The sequence below is a fragment of the Trichoderma virens genome (assembly GCF_000170995.1).
Source record: "Trichoderma virens Gv29-8 chromosome Unknown TRIVIscaffold_86, whole genome shotgun sequence".
Classification (NCBI taxonomy): Eukaryota; Fungi; Ascomycota; class Sordariomycetes; order Hypocreales; family Hypocreaceae; genus Trichoderma; species Trichoderma virens.
The window spans coordinates 254575-273739 of NW_014013663.1; the positions used below are offsets into that span (position 1 = coordinate 254575).

Here is a 19165-nt window from a genome sequence, read left to right on the forward strand (position 1 = left end):
AGAGCGCAAGACAATGCAGAATCGCTGGGATGGTGGGGTTTTCGGTTATCAAGAATTTTTTGTTGTGGCACATTATCGATAAGCGCGGTGGGCCGGCAGATCAGGGCCCTGCCAATGGCGACGCTGCGATAGGCGGCGCCAAAGTCTAGGCGGTGGAAATTTTGTCTGCTGCATCTTTGATAACAATTGTTTTCTGCGAGCCGTCCAGCGTCCGATTCTCGAGTTCTGCCATCCACGAAAATCGCCCAAAAATCTACATCGGCGCAATGAGTGCGGACACTGACGTTGTTCGAGCGCCTACAGCGCCCACAGCGCGCAAGAGCGAGGCAATTATCACCCAGAAGCCTCGGACAGACATTGCTACTCGCGCCGAGAGAGAAAAAGCTCGACGGATACGAGAAGCAAACCAAGCCTATGGTCGAGGCAAACAGATCAACACCAAGCAGATCAAGGACAAGAAGCTGCGAAGAAATCTGAAGGAGCTAGAGAACAAGTATCAGAATGCGACGCTGAAAGCCAGAGATGCCGAGATCCTGCTGGAGAACACGCCTGGATTCCTCGAGGCCGAAGGAGAGCTGGAACGAACTTACAATGTCAAGCAAGGCGACATTGTGGCCAATGTGGCAGTCGAGACGGCGAAGAAGCGATTCGAACTCAACCTAGACCAGCTGGGGCCCTATCTGTGCGACTACTCAAGAAACGGACGAGAGCTGCTGATTGGTGGCCGAAAGGGCCATGTCGCGACAATGGACTGGCGAGAAGGCAAGCTGGGATGCGAGATTCAATTGGGAGAGACGGTTCGAGATGTCAAGTGGCTGCACAACAACCAATTCTTTGCGGTAGCGCAGAAGAAATATGTCTACATCTACGATCGCAACGGTGTCGAGTTGCATTGCCTGCGGAAGCACTCCGAGGTCACACACATGGAGTTTCTCCCATACCACTTTCTCTTGGCCACAATGGTAGGACCTCTACATGCCTGAAAATGTAAAAAGGCATGAATTGCTAATGAATTTACTTAGAACACTGGTGGTGTTCTGAAATACCAAGATACTTCAACTGGTCAAGTCGTTGCCGAGATCCCGTCACGCCTCGGCCCTCCCGTCTCATTGACTCACAACCCCTACAACGCCGTCATACATGCCGGACACCAGAACGGCACAGTCACCTTGTGGTCACCAAATACGGCAGAACCGCTTGTCAAGCTATTAGCACACCGAGGCCCCGTGCGGTCCGTCGCCGTCGATCGAGAGGGCCGGTATATGGTCTCGGCTGGACAAGATGCTCGCATGGCAGTCTGGGACATTCGAATGTTCAAAGAAGTCAACACCTACTCGACATACACACCGGCATCTTCCGTCGCCATTTCAGATACAGGCCTCACAGCCGTCGGCTGGGGCACCTCGACGACCATCTGGAAGGGCCTCTTCAACAAGAATGCCGCCGAGCAGGAGAGGGTACGGCACCCCTACATGAAATGGGGCCGCGAGGGCAAGACCATCGAGCGCGTCCGCTGGTGCCCCTTTGAAGATGTCCTCGGCATCAGCCACGACAAGGGCTTCTCATCCATCATCGTCCCCGGCGCCGGCGAGGCCAACTTCGACGCCTTCGAGGCCAACCCCTTCGAGACCACCAAGCAGCGCCAGGAGACCGAAGTCAAGGGCCTGCTCAACAAGCTATCGCCCGAGATGATTGCGCTCGACCCCAACTTCATCGGCAACATCGACCTGCGGTCCGACGCCCAGCGCAAGGCCGAAAAGGACCTCGACGCCAAGCCCGTCGACATTGCAGAGGAGATCCGCAACCGGGCGAGAGGAAAGAATGGCGCGCTGAAGAAGTATCTGCGCAAGCAGCGCAAGAGGAACATCATCGACGAGAAGAGACTGCGGGTGGACGAGCTGTGGAAGGAGCAGCAGAAGAAGAACGACAAGAAGCGCAAGGAGGTGGAAGAGGATCTGGGGCCGGCCTTGTCGCGGTTTGCGAAGAGGGAGTAATGTATGGAATAGCGGCAGGTACATATCAAAACGCATATACTAATACCCATAGCATGACCAACTCAGGCCTGTCCTAGTACCGTAGCAGTGCATGTAACTGTTGTAGCCATGTGTATCCATTCTGACTTCTGTGTGATAAAAGCATCAAAACATCCATTCTATATTTTTTCTGTTCCCAGTGTGCCGTTTTATAAACTCGCTCATGTCCCATACCAGCAGCATAGCATCTTACTATGGCCCAAACTCGAGCCCATCACCTAGACGCCGTCCATTCAGCCAGTCCACAGCCTTGCTCCAATGAATCGTATTACTGCATCATCCAATGGATTCCTCACAACAACTTGAGGTGTCCCGTCACCTTGTCCACCAAGCTCTTGGGGCCTGGACCAACGCCCAGCACCGTCATGCTACCCGCCTCGATCTGCGTCCGTCCAGCATCCTGAATGACCTCTGCCGTAAGTCCCATAGCACGGGCCTTGCCTCGCAGCTCCAACATGTCGGCCTGGCTCTTAATCTGCACCGCAATCTTGGCCTGGCCGAAACGCTCCCATCGAGCGAGCACCTTGCGTTCGGGGGAGGCCGGGTCGGCGCGGGCGAGGGCCTTGTAGCAGGCGAGGGTAGCGTGTGAGCACTGAGCAGCGATTTTGCCTGTTTTTTCAAGTTAATCCTCTTGTTAATAGCACCCAAATTCCAAGAAACAAAACGCACCCTTTGTCATGCCCAGATCCGTCCGCACAACCAGCACCAGCTTGCACTCCTCGCTACTGTCCATCATCAAGCTCTTCCTCTCCGCAGCGCCCGACTCGCCAAACTTGAGGCCCTGTCTCTTATCCGCATCGAGTCCGTTGGCCCAGTTCGGCGCATGGTCCAGCAGCGTATCGTCCTCATCCACGTCGCTCTCCTCGCTCTCGACAGGGTCGTTGTGGTATCTCCGGCGCTCCTCTGCCAGAGCAGGCGAGATGAGGTACCCTCTCGCGGTGAAGATGCCAAACATGTAGCCCGTGACGAGACTGGCGAGGGCGGTTGTGAGGATGACGCCCGTCTGCTGGGCCTGTTCGGCGGAAGCCATGGCGGGATAGTAGCCGGGGTTTCGGGTTATTCGATAGCGGGGATATGCAGCGAGGAAGAGGTGGAAGAAGAAGAAGCGAGAGACTAGGAAAAGTGTAACTGTGAGGCGGAATCTGAGGCGGTGGTGGTGATGCTCAGGAGTTGAAAAGAGAAACAATTAATGCGACATGCAAGCTTCCCAGTCGCTGCAGGAGAAAAAAGAACCCGACATGCCCCTCCTAAAGATCCAATGCCCTGTAACTCATCGGATTCCGGCGATCTGCCCGCCCTGAAACCCCCCTCCAACCCCACCTTCAGCCCGCTAAACCCAACATCGAACCGCTAAAACCGCTGCGTATCTGCGCTCATCCAGTACGAGCGAGTGAGTGAGTAATACGGCCAAAGCCAAAATACACTCCCAGTCTGGTATAAATCCATTCACTCCCACAGCAAAACCTCGTCTTATCAACACCAGCACTAACAATCTTGCATCCCCAAAAGCCTCACCTTTTCTCTCCGCCCATGGCAGACACAAAGGCCCTCATTGTGGCCCTCTCCGGCTGCTCCTCCAGCGGCAAAACGACTCTCGCTCGCCTCCTCCGCGACATCTTCCCCAGCACCTTTATCCTGCACGAAGATGACTTTTACAGGCCCGAGACTGAGTAAGATCTCACAATTCATCTTAATAGACAAGATCAAGCCTAACATACAACTACAGACTCCCCATGAAAGACGGCCTTCTCGACTGGGACTGTGCCGAAGCCATCGACATCCCCGCCATGGCCGAAGCCCTCTCTTATATCCGCCAACACGCATCATTTCCCGTAACCTCACCCCTCCCTCCCTCTCATCTCAAACCACAGAATTCAAAACAACTCACTCACTCATTCTCTCAGCCAACTCTCGACTCCAAAGAAGACCAAAACTCCGTCGGCAAATGCCCCGTCTCATCCACCACAATCTCCGCCCTCAAGTCCAAAGTCTCCTCCCACCTATCTTCAACCCACCCCCTGAGCGCGGCCACCATCCGCCTCTGCCTTCTAGACGGCTTCCTCCTCTATCCACCCTCCATGGCCGCCATCAAGCCCCATCTCGACGTCAAAGTCTTCCTGCGTGCGTCCTACGAGAGGGCAAAGGCCCGTCGTGAGGCACGAGACGGATACGTCACGCTTGAGGGCTTCTGGGCCGATCCCCCTGGCTACGTCGACAAGATTGTCTGGCCAAACTACGTGGCGGAGCATTCGTGGATGTTTGAGGATGGAGATGTAGAGGGCAAGTATAAGGCTGATGTGCTCGAACAAGAGACAATCAGAGTGCCAGACGGAGGGCCCTTGGATGGCGACATGGACACGATTTTGGCATGGTTGGTAGATCTGATACTACAAGAGTTGGACAAGCACGCCTAGTACATATAGAGATAAAAAAACAAAAAACCTTCTTTCGGTTCTTGTATTGATTCTGAAAATGGCGCAAAGGCAGAGCACTGCTCTAGAAGTGAAACACAATCTGATCTATCAAACTCATCCATCAAAATGAAACCCAAATTCCAACATGACATAGCAAAAAGCTGCGTCCCTTGATCCCTTCTATATATTTCCAAAACAACGCAATGCTTGTTGAACCATCACTCACGCAGCATCCTCAAAAACATCCTCATCCTCATCACTCACTCACTCACCCATCACAACATCCCCCTCCCCATTCCTCTTCTCCAGCTCCAAAATCTTCATCGCCTCCGTCGCAGCCTTCGTCTTCACCTCCTCCTTGTTGATCCCTCCCCGAACCGACACCACCTCTCTCTTCCCGACAAGAACCTTGCAGAAAAACTCCTTCTCCCCAGTCAGCTCGTTGTCCATCATATCAAGCTCATACGTGACCGTCTCCGTGTTTGCCCATTTGCCCAGCTCCTCTTTAGGATGCTGCACATGGACTTTATCCCGGAGCAGTCGATCCATGTACTTCAAAAAACCAAACCGAGTAGCAACCTTCTCACACTCCACCATCGATCCAGAGTCAACCCACACAGCACCAAGTATTGCCTCAAACACATCAGAGAAAAACTTCTTTGGATTCAGTGCAGCCAGGAGTGCCCAGGGGTAATGCGTGCCATTCTCCATTTCATCAAGAATCTCCCCTCTCAAGGCCGCATGTCGCTTCATCGTCTCCTTCATCTCAATTCCAATATGCATTGAATTGTGTCGCATAAACGTCCACAAGTAAGACATCATCTCTTCGCTTTTCAAAGTGCCATCTTCTGTCACAATTTTTTCAGTCAACTTCAAGCCGCGCTCCATAGTCATAAAGGCAATGAAATCGCCATTTACGAGCCCCGTCTTGAGCGTATGCATCCTGAAATGGGGTAGCTCCGGCTTCACATTGAACAGCTTTGTAACGATGATGTTGTCCAAGACGGCATCTCCAATAAACTCGAGTCTTTCGAGGGATCGCTTGCCCGTCTCCGCCGCATATGAAGCATGCGTCAAGGCCTCGATCAAAAGGGCCTTTTTCTGGAATGAGTATCCAATCAACCCTTCCAGTGGCTCCAATGTCGGCGGAAGCGGTTCGTCCGCTGGCACCTTGTCGAAAATATTTCGTCTATCATTCTCCACACTCGTCCAATTGGTTTCAGGGAGAAACAGGGAGATGCATTTGACAGCCTTGTCGAGGTGCCCGTCCACGTATGAGACTCCAATGAGTGCCTCCACCATGTCTGCAAGTGTTTTTGTCGATATTTTTCTCTTCTGTGAAGTAGGCTCCAGACCCTCTTGGCGAACCTCGTCCAGAACCGCGTCCAAGTATAATGGGCGCCACTTTTGGCCCGTAAAGGGCTTTGTATTGAGGAATCTAGGCAGCTTAAATTCAAGGGCCGTTTTGTGCAGTCTAGCGTTGGATATAAGTCTGTCCCGCTTGTGCGAGAGATAGCCCTCGGGGTAATCAGGATCTAAGTAGCATCAGTATGGGCAACAGAAGAACTTTGAAACAAAAAAGAGGGCAGAGATTGTACATGTTTGCAACGATGGGTACTCACATTCGGCAGCGACGCGAATACAAGTGAAAAACTTGAGGATGGAATCACCCAACAATTCCACTCTCTCATAATTCACCGGCTCAGAGGCACTGCGCGCGCATATCGCCTGCCTGACCAGATCCATATTCTTAATACCAACTTTCCGGAGGATGTTGTTAGCCAGCTCCTTGGCCATGATCATAACACCGAGCTCGTGGATAATGCTGGGAATCAGCATGCCAAACTGCGCATGCCTCACCGGAATGGCATCGACCGTCGCCCATGGCAATGGATACACTCGTGCGTATGGTTTGCTGGTGGCCTGGTCCTTGGAGGGATCCCCCTGGGGGCGATGCAAGAAATCGGTTCTCCGCGTCCACTTGGTGAGCACAAGATAGGGGACGTTTTCAGGTGCCTTTTCATACTCATAAAATACATTTTGCACCTGGCTTGTAGCAGGCTTGAATCCGATGGTATCCTTGTAAAGGTAGGGAGCTTTCGTATTGTCGCGGATAAGGTACTGCCCTCCTTTCACAATCTCATCGTCGGGGTCGTATGCCCGCTGACCCATTTGGTCCATCGACAAAGATTCATCCTTTGCCCAAACCCGTATTACGTGCTCGGCTTGTTCAACTGGCCATCGATGGCCGAAGTGAAGCGCCAGGAGAGTCGACGTCTGGTCTGGTAGATCTGCAACCTTTTCATGCGGGACGGCGGTTCCAGCAGTCATTCGCAGTTCCACCGTGTGGTTACGATCGAGATGCATTTGCAGAGGCCGAGGCTGGTCAAGCCGGACGGGTAACAACATCTCATACTCGCCTTCCACCTGGCCGTTCTCCCCGATACAAGTCAAAGAGTAGAGCCACTTGTTGCCAGTTTCCCGCCACGCTTCAGCAACGTGGTGCCATGGCTTCATCGCCAGGTCAACTAGCACTTCAGATGCCCGAGTATCCATGGCACCCATATCGCTAGACCTGAAGGGCTGCAAATTGTCATTGACCAGCTCGGCATCGTATAGAGCGCGATAGGCCTGGTAAGCCGCATCCTTTGTGGCATTCTTCTCGGATTGCCATGCAGATGCACTGCTATGCTTCCTCAGGCTGACTGGTAGAAACGGTGGAAGCAACACGACGCAAGTCAATGAACCAGAATCAGGCTCTTTATGGATAATGTAGTCTGGTCGGCTGTCAACAAACTCTCCGGGGCTCAAGACTCTGCAGAAATGCTCCAGATGCGATTTAGCATTGTCGAACTCGAGCCTCGCCCCAGTGGACGGGACGATGAAAACGTCGTCGCTCGGGCTCTCTGAATCCTCCAGCTGGCTGAGCCTACGAACCTCTCTCTGCTCGTCGTCAAACAACTTCTTCATTTCCTCTTCTTTCGTAATCCATTTTTCGAGAGCCGGGCTTTCCAGCTCAAAGAAAATAACCAGTTTCGAGTCCCTCTTCCGAGCCCGACCACGCCTTTGTATAAACGACTTTGACGTCGTGGGGGTATCAAAACAGATGACGAGATTGCAAGCAGGCACATCAATACCCTCTTCCAAAACCGACGTTGCAATGAGCAGGTTGATTTTGCCATGGCGAAAGTTCAACAGATCCTTGTAATCAGTCTTGTCGCCGAATTCATACATGGCCTTTCGCCGTGTAGCATAGGCCGCGGTCCCAAACATGGTCCCGATTTTGTATTTGGCCATGATGGCCTGGTTTACGCGCAAGAGTTCGGCCAGCATCGTCACTGTGGCCCGCTCCTCGACGAAAATGATTCCCACAGTGGGTTCCTCTGCAGACAAAAGCTCGATTAAGAGCTTGTCTACCTTGTCAGAGATGTCATCAAAGGTCTGCGGTGTCTTGGGAAGAGGCTGAACGTTGACTCGGCGATAGACCTGGCCCAAATACTTCTTTTCTTCATCAATCCACCATTGGTTGGGAAGTTCATGATCTCCTTCCACTCTATTCAGGTGAGCCGATATGGCCTTTTCGATGTAGAGATCAGCAGCCCAGGGGCCAAGTTGTTTGCATATCTGTTTAGATCGAGTACGGAATGACTTCATCTGATTCTGCGTGTAGGTGTCGTATTTTTCAATTGCCTCTGCCAGCGCACGCTTGTTCCTCTCAGTGGGATCACGTAGCAGGTAATGTATGTAGGGGTCCTCTTTAATATCCAGTTCAAGATAGACCTGGTTCAGGGAGCGCATGGTGGGAGTCATGACATCTTCTCGGCCAGGATTGTAGATGACGTGACGGATGGTAGGTCTTTTGACGCATTTAAGCAGCTCGTCACGGTGGAGAGTGGGCGAGATGCATGTTGCATCCAACAACAACTCCAAAGCCTCAAGGTCCTCTGGTTGAGACTGAATACTTGGGGTTGCTGTCAAGCCCAAGATGGATGGGACGCTTCCACCAACTTGCTTGCATGGATGGTAATGGTTAAGCATGACCCTGCCGCCAGGGTTTTTGCCAATGCAGTTGTGAGCTATATAGATCAAGCAGACAGTGTCAGCAGTTTTATTCCTCCTCTTGGTGAATGCAAAAAAGAAACAGCAATCAGCACTTGCCTTCGTCAAATACAAGCAGCGCTAGGTGATTCATGGTAATGTACGCATGGTCGAGAGCATCCAGCAGAACCTGAGGCGTCGAAACGACGACTCGAGTTGTGCCCAGAAGGGTATGCCAAATCTCCGGGCCCCAAGCATTGATGGCGGAATTACCAGCAAGCAGCGTCATGGGCACGGCAGGGATCTGCAACTTGAGTACATCCTTCTGCTGGGTACACAGCGAGACAGTTGGTGCCATGAACCATACGATCTGACGGGGCGCCGCGTTAGTGCTCCTCCTCGTCTCCGTTTACAAGGAGCAGCTCACCTTTTTCGGGTCGCAGGATTCCAGTTCACTCTTGATACGAAGCACGGCCCTGACAGATAACCCAAGTCAGCATGGATTGAGCAGTACGTGGCAAAGGATGCCGACGATAACCTCAGTGACGTATAGACGGCACACAAGGGGGGGGTTATGCGACTTACACCTGGGTTTTGCCACTTCCAGTATCCATCTAATACACAATACACCCCCTTTGGTCAATGGACATTCAAAATAACATCAAGAGGAAGACAACATACAGCCACAATCACATTTCGCTCGAGGCTCTGCTCGAGCATCTCAATCTGGTACGCCCTAGCCGCCATTACTCCTGATTGCTCTCCATCTTCACTGAGCAGTGCTGCCTGGGAGCCTGAGGAAGTGCAATCTTGGGTGGACGGAGGCTCCCTGATATCAAGTCCGGGCCCGGGAGCCTCGTCGACGGCAACGCCATCCACAGCATCAGCATCCTCCGGTCTAGTGCCTGCCCACCTCTCGACGCTTAGGCCAGTCACCTCGTGGTCCAGGGGTGCCAAGGAAGAAGCCCCAGAAGTGCTCGACGACCTGGAAGCGGGCCTTTCCGCTTGTGCTTCTGCGTCTGCGTCTGCATCTGCGCCTGAACGAGGCCGCCGCAGCACGTCACCAGGCGACAGGCCCGGAGCAGATCCCGGAGCAGGGCTCGAGCTGCCGGATTGTACCCCAGCGGCCGCTAGTTCTCCAGTCACCCGCCACATGGGACGGCGGTAGTTTGGCGCTCCCGCTGCGGATCTGGCAGTGTGACTCAGGCAACGACTCCAGGGTGGCAGCCTGACGTGTCGGGCAGACGCAGACGAAGCGAACAAAAGGCGGTCTCGTCGCTGGGCAGGGAAACGGGCCCTTCGCAAGATCCCGGCTCGAGATGCTTCACGCCGGGCGCGACGACGGCGGAGCTCGTGGCGGGGTCGCCTGCGCTCGGGAGACGACGATGGGGCTGCTGGATATGGACTCATGCCCTTGCAACGACGGGATTCGTATGACTGGAGCTAAGAAGCTAAGACTTTAGCCAGGGCTGCTGGTAAGCTTAATTAGCATCGATGGCCCAAAGGAGAGAGACGCGGCGTCAACAGCTGAGGCGTCACCGGTTCGTAGTTCGTGGTCCCAAGCAGGTCGTCCCGCAAGTGGGACAAATCGCTGTTCTGCTGTTGGTTGCTGTGGGTTTCTCTCGATGAACGGCAGAAGGTGTAGCAGGAGGAGACGCAATTGGGTGACGTGTGGGGAGTCGCTGAGTGTGACATGACGACGTCGAATCACAGCAATGGACTTTTGGTAGCAGCAAACAAACTTGAAGTCACCAAGGCTCAGTCAGTTTAGGCGATAGAAGATAATAGCAAACATAATTAACTTGTAGATCTTTGTTTTTACGAAGGTCTATGCAGTCATACGGTCAAGCGGCAGGACAACAAATCAGTTTAGGAAATAGGAGTTAAAGGCGATAGGAGATAATAGTAAACTCAATCAACTTGCATATTTTGTTTTTTCAAAGGCTCATGCAGTCACACGGTCAAGCGACAGGGCAACAAAGCCACGCAAGGCTCCGCAGTAAGTTTCTTGTAATTCCGAATGCTTGATAATTACCTAGGTACCTACATATGTAAATACGACTTGGCTAGCGTTTCTCAAATTTAATGTTCATAATTTCTCACTCATCTTTGACTAGGTACCAATCAAGATGCCCAGTTTTCGTAATATTGAGAAATATTTACATGATAGTCATGACACTTGAAAACCTGTATACATTCTATTTCTGTAGCCGTCCAGCCCCACGAGCGCTCGATGCTTCCCAACTAGGTCATGTCCCAATTCAGGGCCAATTTACTACCAAAAAGACAAGGGCGTAACAAGGCTTTACCCGGTAAACCAGACCAATAAACCGCCGTGGTCACAAGGCACGGCATCCGTTGCGACAATTTTCAAAGAAGCCGCGGAAGAATCGGTCTGGAAGGATTCGGCTACTAGGCATCTAATTCAATGCGTGTATTTTAGGTTGCTTCTCGTATACTACTTGGTTTCACAGCGATCGCCATGAACAGATGTGATTGATTATGCCGGAGCCTAAAAGATGATACCCGCATCAATGCGTCTTGGACCCAATTGACAAGGCCCCAGCTCTTGAATTGACATGGCAAACGTTCTAGTTTAGTTCTTCTGAGACAAAAAAAAAAAAACAAGAAAACAAAAGTGTTGCCTCCCAACCTGCCAACCCACCTGTCATCAAAGCCTTGAAATCCCCCGATATTACAAGCCACACACCGGCAATTCCCACAATAGACAGACAGATCGGGACTTGTCGACCCACCATCGCGGATCTCGCTGAGTTACGGCCAAGTCCGCAAAGGAACTTTTGTCCAATTTCCCATCATCACCATTGGAGTCATAATAAGAGTCACAGAGGGATGTGGCTTGGACACTGCCCAGGCTCCAGATGCTAGTTTGCATACAGTACTAATGGAGTGGTTTCCTTAAAAGGGATTTTGTCCCCCAAGTGACCCCCGAATAATTCACTCGGGCCCCCATAAAATATCGGGGTAAGCCCGATGCTGGAAACTTTAGCAGACTTACACGTCGCCGTTTCAGAGGCAGATGACTTGGATGCTTATTAGCCTCACGTCAAAAGGAAATTGCAAAGTAGGATCGAGATGCCGCAACGAGCACACGAATGATCAGCTACAGGAAGCCGCAACGAGTCATCAGTCACGCAGCGGCATAAACCTGCACTGTCCAATTGGATGTGAGCCGTTAATCTGCGTGAATGAGGACCCATGTGACCGCTGGGCCCTTGTACGGACGGCGAGAACTTCTGGAGATGGCTTCACGGCTGCAGAAAACTGGTTTTTGTTGTGCTTACCAATATCTTTGTGTAATAGAAGCAGCAACAGCAAAAAGCAAAGACTTGTCCTTTTCAATCCGAAAACTGTCCTTTTGCATGGCTGAAGACAGATTGCCTGCATGGCTGCAAACCAGGTTTGTGGTTGTTGCAGTATTAGTGGCTAATAGTAGGTTAGGTACTGTACTAGGCAGCCTGACGTTGAACGGGCTTCTACCTGGGAGGATTCTTTGTAGTGCAAGCAACAAAGCAAAACACCGAGCCAATCGAAAACTTCAACGCCAAACGCCAAAATCCGAAACATCTGCTGTCTAATTGCCATGTAATTCGCGGATCCGATCTCTCCATCCCCATGGATCTTTTCGCAACAGGCTTCAACGCCTGGAACCAACTCTCCGTAGCCCAAAAGATCCTCCCGCACGAGCCTCATGACCTCTTCGCCTTTACAAAAGTTCTTTCAGCTTCAGCCATTGAACGGCCAGTCTCGCGCCTCACTTACACCATTGGTACTTATATCATCACATAACATATCATATCATGCCACATCTGCCACTCACACCAAAAAAGAATCACATAATCCCCAAGCCCTCCGATTCGCAACAAAAAAACCCTCCGTACTGACAAAAGGCCCTGCTGCAGTTCGACAAGATGGGCGCTTCGTCGTCGCCGGTCTTGGTCCCGAGCCTCAGCATCTCGAGCTGCTCTACACGTCAGCCGAAGCTGCCTCTGGGCAAATCTTGACCATTGTCCAGGACCAGGATAGCCATGACAGCAACAAGTTGGTCAAGCATTCGTCCCTATCATCTCCCGAACCAGACGCCATCTTCACCTGCACGCCTCCAGCTACGCAAATCGCGGCCTTCAGCACCGGTTTCGTCATCCTACACACCAACGGAACCGTCTCTACCTTTGGTGACTCCCGCTTCGAGGCTTGTCTAGGTAGAGACATTCATACGCCAAACCGGTAAGCCCCTAAAACAAGGCTCCCCCCCTCTACAAACGACTTCGGACCTTTTCCCGAGCTGACTGACCCGGTTACGGAGCCCCAAAAAAGACCTCCTGAAGTCCCGGGCCCGGTACCCGATCTCCATGAAATCGCCTCGGCCAACGATCCCGTTAAATGCGTCACGGCTGGCGGAAGTGTCGTTGCAGCACTGACGACGAGCGGCAGCGTCTACGTCTGGGGCTCTAGCACTTCATCAACAGCTCCAAAGGCGTCAGACAGTTCACGTCGTCACCGCCGAGGACATGCTTTCGAGCAACTCTCTGGCATTCCCAACTATACAGAAATCGATAATGGTAAGGATGTCGAGGATGTTGCTCTCGGAGAGTCGCACGCCATCGCCCTGACAGCTGACGGACTCATCTATGTCATCGGTGAGAATAACAATGGCCAACTTGGAATTGGTAATGCTATTGAAAGAACGGAAACATGGATCAATGTTCCTTTCAAGGCTGCCAAAGGTTCCAAGATTGTGGGCGTGGCGGCTGGCCCGCGGGCCTCCTTTATTCTAACGGGCAAGATATAGATGTGGCCGATATCAGTAGATTTTCAGGCCAGAATTCAAAAGTAAAGGCGAGTATTCAGGTGTGAACCGCATCATATAACATTACACTACACTGCACTGCACTACTAGCCGCCATAACTCTAAGCTTCAGTCTGGTCTTGACCCAGTCTTCACATCAAGCAGTATTGTAATGTGCCAAATTCTTTTGTTTATTAAGCTTTATGCCTCATTATTGTACATCAAAGCCTGCTTCATCATCATTCCGCGTACCGGCATGTCTATCATAGACTTGACAAGTAATCCTCAATCTCCTGAGGAGTCAGCTTTCTAAACCGAGGGCCCGTAGCACCCTCCACTCCCTCGACGCCCAGCAGGTGGTCAGCTGGGGGGCCAACAATGCCTGAGAAAGGCACAGCAAGTTAGAACAAGTACCACTCATTATATATAATCATGTGAAGAAAAACAAAAACTTACCAATCTCAATGGAATCCCCGCTCATTTCACCCTCAATGTTGTCCTTGAGCGTCAACAGAGCAATGTGGATGGCGTCTTCCAGCTCCAGCTCCTCCGAGTATCGCTTCTCCAAAAAGGTCTTGGCCTTGGTCGCACTCTTGCCAATGGCCGTGGCCTTCCAGGGGAAATAACTGCCTGTTGGGTCGACCTGATACAACATGGGGCCTCCCTTGTGGATGCCGCCAGTCTTTTTTGTCTTCTTCACCTCCTCGCCCTCCTTGGCCTCGGTTTCCTCCTCCTCGGGGTCGATGCCCTCGTCCCAGCCGGCAATCAGCATGCTGACGCCGTATGGCCGAACACCAGCCGACTGAGTAGCCTCCTGCATGACTCTGGCCACATCCTGCACAAGTATTCTGGTGGGAGGGTATTCGTTGTAGATGCGCTTGTAGCCTGTGTGAGAAACCTTGCGCGCTCGGTCGACAAGTACTCTGTAGTCTGGGCCCATGCCGGAGTAGACGGTGCCGATGTTGGGGGTGATGTGGCTAATCTTGGACAGGCTGCTCTGGTCGGCGAGAGGGGACGACGACTTCTTTTCGGTGGCGAGGACGATGCCATTCGTAGCTGCGTATTTGAATTTGCGTCATTAGCCATCCTGCCATGGCATGTCTTCCCCAAGGATAGAGAGTAGTCGAAGTCTCAGCATACCTTTGATACCCAGAGCAGTGATACCCTGGTTGACCGCATTCAGAGCATACTCTGCGGGACGGATTCTACATGTCAGCCTTGTTCGACGCCATTCATGTCATGATATCTTCCAACGAATCGGTGCCATAGACTTGGTTGCTCCAGGGGAAGTGCGTACCGATTTGCACCAGCTTGCCGCTATCAACATGGCCAGTCAGCAGAGGGGTCTTTTGGGGCTGGAGAGATGACATCAACCTGCGTACCTGGGCGAGAATGTTGTGAGGGAGAAGGAGTATCTGTCCGCCATGGCTGGATGCTTATCGACGGTCTACCAGCGGATTGTTCTGCGTGCTCGTTGCGTGTGAATCTGCGGTGCTCCAATGCTATGCTTTGCTAGAGTCGAAGCTATTCTGAGCTGCTCAGCCATAATGCAATCCCACCCACAGCAGGCACACTGAGCTGCGCGTCAAGCTTGGGCCAGGCAGTTGGTGGCGGACTTTGGTTTCGCCGAACTCCGGTGGGGAGCTCCTCCGCTGTCCATCTCCGCTAAGCCTTGGCCAACTACGAGTACTAAGCCAAGTAACTCCGTAACTTGTACCACAGTTTTTTCGTTTCTGGTTCGACAAATTTCCACCAGCAAAAATATCACCGCTGCCACCCAGCCGGAGATTTCGGCTAGCTGGGCTACATGCTACATGTTACATGGAATGTGACGCGCAGAGCGATGAAGTGGCCTCTTCTCTCCCCGTCTATGTGAAGACTTGACGCGTACCTTTTTTTCGTTTCTCCCCCACGCGTTTCTGCCTAACCGAGACAGTTTGAGTTTGCAAAGCTCTTTGTGCCATGTGAAGCCACCAACAGTCTTTGACTTCCACAGCTTCTTTGTTGTTTCGTCGGCTATTTCTTGCCCCTGCTGGCGCATCGAAAACGAAACTTGGGGCATCACCTTTTTTTTTAATCCTTCTCAAGTATCAGCCGCGATGGAGTGGTTTGGAGAGAGGGTTCGGACACCGTACCAAGCAACGGTTCACGAAAAGACATCTACAGCTTATGACGAGGAGCCAACGAGGTCTGACCACGCCAGAGAGTATGCATCTGCACATGCTCAACCATCACCAGATGCTACGCACAGACATGGGCGGCGATATAGGCCACGAACATGTCGGATTTGCCTGGATGTCGTAGAGCCAAAATACCCTTCCAACTCGTCCAAGTCGAGCAAGCCAGTATATGTGTCTGACGACCCCGAGCTGGGAAGACTGCTATCCCCATGCAAGTGCAAGGGATCGCAAAAATATGTCCACGAGGGATGCCTCAATTCTTGGCGACTCTCAAACCCGACGGCCAAGAGAAACTACTGGCAATGCCCGACGTGCAAGTTCTCCTATCGGCTGGTCCGCCTTCATTGGGCTTCGATGCTAAGCAGCAAATGGGCTCAAGCTGGCCTGACACTGTTTATCCTTGTGGCGAGCATCTTCCTTTTGGGATTTCTGGCTGACCCAATCCTCAACCTTTGGGTCGATCCCTTCGGTACCGTCAGTGACGCCGTTACAAGCGTCGTCACGGATATTGAAGCCCTCAAGGAGCCCGACTGGGAACCGCCGACGACCTGGGCCGAGCATTTTCTCAAGGGATTCTTCTCTCTTGGGCTCGTTGGCATCTTCAAATCCATGATTGCCATGTCACCGTGGCATTGGTGGAACTTGCGCAGCTTGACCGGAACCAGCAGACGCCAGGGCGGAAGGGCCAGAGTGGAAAACATTAGCCTCGTGTTTGTCATCATTGGAGCCTTTACCGCCCTCATGGGAATATGGAAAGGAGTCAAGAAGCTGAGTGAGCGCGTGCTGAAGAATGTGAGTGAGAGAGTATTGGACGTTGGCGGGGATGATGGTGATGTTGATGATGACGGCGATGAGGGAATGCCGGATGGGAACAAGGATGAATGATGCATTTTCACAACAATCGTGTACTCCATGGACTGGCGCTGCTTTCATGTTGTCGCCCCTCTGCACACTCTTAAGTTGCCTCGAACTCGCTCTTCCGTGTCAAGTCAACTAGTCTGCGTGCAAATAGCGACGCTCCACCAGCGCCTTGAGCAGAGGCCGTCTTGGCTCTTTGCTCGCTGGCCTGGTGTGAGTTGCCGGTGCGATTTGCGCGCGTTGAAGATGCCCGTTTGGGTGTTGGAGACGTCGCCATTCCTGCAGTATCTGCTCCGTACGCTCCAGTACACCATCTTTTGAGCAGCATCATTGGAACAGCCTGGCACATTTTCAATGACATGATCTATTTTTGGCCTGTCCTTTTATTCTTCTTTTTTTATTCCCCCAAATTTAATTATATAAAGATATGGACAATCGTAGTCTAAAGCATAGATCCCACCAATACCATGGCATCTTTACATTAAATCACAGTTGCGCCTAGCAAACTCTGTTACTCGGCACCAGCCACGCTGTTATCAAATCAGCCCTATTTCCTCGATAACACCTGAATAACATCGCCTGCTTGGTACTAGCCGCAATCAACCAAATCAGCTCCGTATGCAGTAATACGAGAAAGGCGCAAGGATGGCTCGCCGTTTGCAATGATATTGGTTGGGCCGGCGATTCGTACTCCCGGCGCCGGGTCCAGCGCCTCGTGTTCTAAAGTGAAGGTACCCAAAAAAAAAGACCCCTAGCAATGGGCCACCAATGTCATAAGCCATAAGGGATCGCCATCGCCTCACCGCGCGCGAACGCCTTTCGCAGTGGCCCGTCACTGCAAACCATCGCCCGCCACTCGTTTGATTGATTATCGAGTCGAATCGTCTCGCTCGCTGCGGCTTCACGGACCTGCTCGGACCTGCTCGGCTCTGCTTATCGGGTGTCGCACAGCTGGCCTCAGGGATCTTAGATCAGATCAGATCAGGAGAAGGACCTGCTCCTCAGCGCTGCATCCCGCCCCCTCCGCCTTCAACCACAGCGCGACTTGCTGCTATCGGCCCTTGCAGGACTGCGAAGAGACGAGAGGACAAGGACGCAGAGAAAAGTTGAATTGGCCAGGCCGATACCCTTGGCAATCACGCAGCTGAGCCACTATCGCTGTCTTGAATTTGTGCCGCTTTGGGGCAAAGACATCTCCCCCAGACGACAAGATGCATTTCGCATATCCTTCCCGCAAGAGCTCCAACCCACCGCCCTTCCGACCTCGATCCACACGGCTGCCCGGCCTGCGGAGGAGCCGCATCAAGACCATTGGCATTGTGGTCTTCGTGGTGTTTGCGGCACTTTGGTTCTTCTCCAATCCAAGAGTGCCGCGCCCCGACCATGAGCGCGTGCCTTCTGGCCAGCCGCCCGTCGTCATTGTGACCGTCATCGACCCGACCCAGTACCCCAATGCCTATCTGAAAACCGTCAAGGAGAACCGCGAGCAGTATGCCGCCAAGCATGGTGGGTTGCCCCTCTGTCTCTTACGGACCTGACTTGTCCCCCGCTGACACGCAGAAATCACAGGATACGAGGCATTTGTGGCAAAGGCCTACGACTACGACACCAAGGGAGCGCCGCAGAGCTGGTCCAAACTCATGGCTATGCGACACGCGCTGGCCAAATTCCCCGAGTGCAAGTTTGTCTGGTACCTCGACCAGGACGCCTACATCATGGACGTGAACAAGTCGTTGGAGGAGCATCTCCTGGGGCAGCGGAAGCTGGAGAGCCTGATGATCAAGAACTACCCCGTCGTGCCGCCGGACAGCATCATCAAGACATTTTCGCACTTGAGGGCAGAAGAGGTCGATCTCATTGTCAGCCAGGATACCTCGGGCTTGGTGGCCGGCAGCGTGGTGGTAAGGAACAGCCAATGGGGCAAGTTTTTCCTCGAGACATGGATGGATCCTCTTTACCGAAGCTACAATTTCCAAAAGGCCGAGAGACACGCTCTGGTGAGTTTTGATACCAACTGAAGCCAGGGAAATGGGAAGAAGCAGAAGCTAATGCAGATCACAGGAGCACATTGTCCAATGGCACCCCACCATCCTCTCGAAGTTGGCGCTCGTGCCACAACGCACCCTCGGCCCTTACACGCGCACCGACAAGGGAGACGCCTACCAAGACGGCGACTTTGTCGTCATGTTTTCCGGCTGCACCAAGGAGGGTGTCGTGAACTGCGAGACCGAGTCAGCAAGCTACTACCAGAAATGGAGCTCGTCGTTTAAGAGCTAGAGAGCCCATCACTACCGGGCGAAAGTGAGAAAGACGGATTGAGAGGCAACTTTGGGCATATCAAATAAAAACGAAGAAAAACAACGGAAAATGAAAGACATAAAACGAACACTGGGAAAATATGGAGGGCGGGCGACGGCGGCGGCGGCAAGGGAGCAAAAACACTTGCGTAATACCGGCGTTCGTTCGGAGCATATATCCTCTTGGAGTCTATATCCACGGCGTTATCTGGGTTGACAACGTGTTGTGTCGTTGACGGCTTTTTGGAAGTGAATCGGCAAAACCTGACATAGAGGGGCAAGCGAGTTCGAGTATCAAAGAGACGAGGATGGCTACTTGGACGTACAAGGGGTGGAGGGAAATATAAAGCAAAATGGTACGCTTCATTTTTTGTATTACGCTGATGAATTATGTCTTTCTGTCTTGTCTTGTGTCGAGTATAGTTGGCATTGGGGAGGCAAAGTACCTTTTTTTTTTTCATTTTTGATAATCTATTTCAATAATACAGCCTACCTAGTAGTAAGCTACGCTGGGTATGAAGAAGTGGGAGAAATA

The 19165-nt window shown here is 52.3% G+C and overlaps 8 protein-coding genes across 8 annotated transcripts; 5 read left to right on the forward strand and 3 right to left on the reverse strand.

Annotated features, from left to right (window-relative positions):
* Positions 1 to 266: 266 nt before the first annotated feature.
* TRIVIDRAFT_47516 (uncharacterized protein) lies at positions 267 to 1994 on the forward strand (the record flags this gene model as incomplete). Its single annotated transcript, XM_014097075.1, has 2 exons — positions 267 to 962; positions 1023 to 1994. The coding sequence occupies 2 exons, from the start codon at positions 267 to 269 to the stop codon at positions 1992 to 1994; spliced, it is 1668 nt and encodes a 555-aa protein (XP_013952550.1).
* Positions 1995 to 2325: 331 nt separating this feature from the next.
* TRIVIDRAFT_47283 (uncharacterized protein) lies at positions 2326 to 3063 on the reverse strand (the record flags this gene model as incomplete). Its single annotated transcript, XM_014097076.1, has 2 exons — positions 2326 to 2642; positions 2703 to 3063. The coding sequence occupies 2 exons, from the start codon at positions 3061 to 3063 to the stop codon at positions 2326 to 2328; spliced, it is 678 nt and encodes a 225-aa protein (XP_013952551.1).
* A 500-nt stretch (positions 3064 to 3563) lies between these two features.
* TRIVIDRAFT_47570 (uncharacterized protein) lies at positions 3564 to 4447 on the forward strand (the record flags this gene model as incomplete). Its single annotated transcript, XM_014097077.1, has 3 exons — positions 3564 to 3703; positions 3760 to 3865; positions 3938 to 4447. The coding sequence occupies 3 exons, from the start codon at positions 3564 to 3566 to the stop codon at positions 4445 to 4447; spliced, it is 756 nt and encodes a 251-aa protein (XP_013952552.1).
* A 264-nt stretch (positions 4448 to 4711) lies between these two features.
* TRIVIDRAFT_47151 (uncharacterized protein) lies at positions 4712 to 9232 on the reverse strand (the record flags this gene model as incomplete). Its single annotated transcript, XM_014097078.1, has 6 exons — positions 4712 to 5982; positions 6070 to 8561; positions 8602 to 8855; positions 8913 to 8961; positions 9071 to 9099; positions 9167 to 9232. 6 exons carry the CDS (start codon positions 9230 to 9232, stop codon positions 4712 to 4714), a joined length of 4161 nt encoding a protein of 1386 aa, XP_013952553.1.
* Positions 9233 to 12121: 2889 nt separating this feature from the next.
* Positions 12122 to 13376, forward strand: TRIVIDRAFT_77120 (uncharacterized protein; the record flags this gene model as incomplete). Its single annotated transcript, XM_014097079.1, has 3 exons — positions 12122 to 12275; positions 12397 to 12733; positions 12824 to 13376. The coding sequence occupies 3 exons, from the start codon at positions 12122 to 12124 to the stop codon at positions 13296 to 13298; spliced, it is 966 nt and encodes a 321-aa protein (XP_013952554.1).
* Positions 13377 to 13464: 88 nt separating this feature from the next.
* Positions 13465 to 14829, reverse strand: TRIVIDRAFT_111717 (uncharacterized protein; the record flags this gene model as incomplete). The annotated part of the gene is made up of 5 exons (XM_014097080.1): positions 13465 to 13677; positions 13752 to 14351; positions 14436 to 14486; positions 14593 to 14612; positions 14678 to 14829. 5 exons carry the CDS (start codon positions 14719 to 14721, stop codon positions 13559 to 13561), a joined length of 834 nt encoding a protein of 277 aa, XP_013952555.1.
* A 565-nt stretch (positions 14830 to 15394) lies between these two features.
* Positions 15395 to 16360, forward strand: TRIVIDRAFT_47585 (uncharacterized protein; the record flags this gene model as incomplete). The annotated part of the gene is made up of 1 exon (XM_014097081.1): positions 15395 to 16360. One exon carries the CDS (start codon positions 15395 to 15397, stop codon positions 16358 to 16360), a length of 966 nt encoding a protein of 321 aa, XP_013952556.1.
* Positions 16361 to 17118: 758 nt separating this feature from the next.
* TRIVIDRAFT_77126 (glycosyltransferase family 34 protein) lies at positions 17119 to 18610 on the forward strand (the record flags this gene model as incomplete). The annotated part of the gene is made up of 3 exons (XM_014097082.1): positions 17119 to 17839; positions 17903 to 18330; positions 18395 to 18610. 3 exons carry the CDS (start codon positions 17545 to 17547, stop codon positions 18608 to 18610), a joined length of 939 nt encoding a protein of 312 aa, XP_013952557.1.
* Between the last annotated feature and the right edge of the window lie 555 nt (positions 18611 to 19165).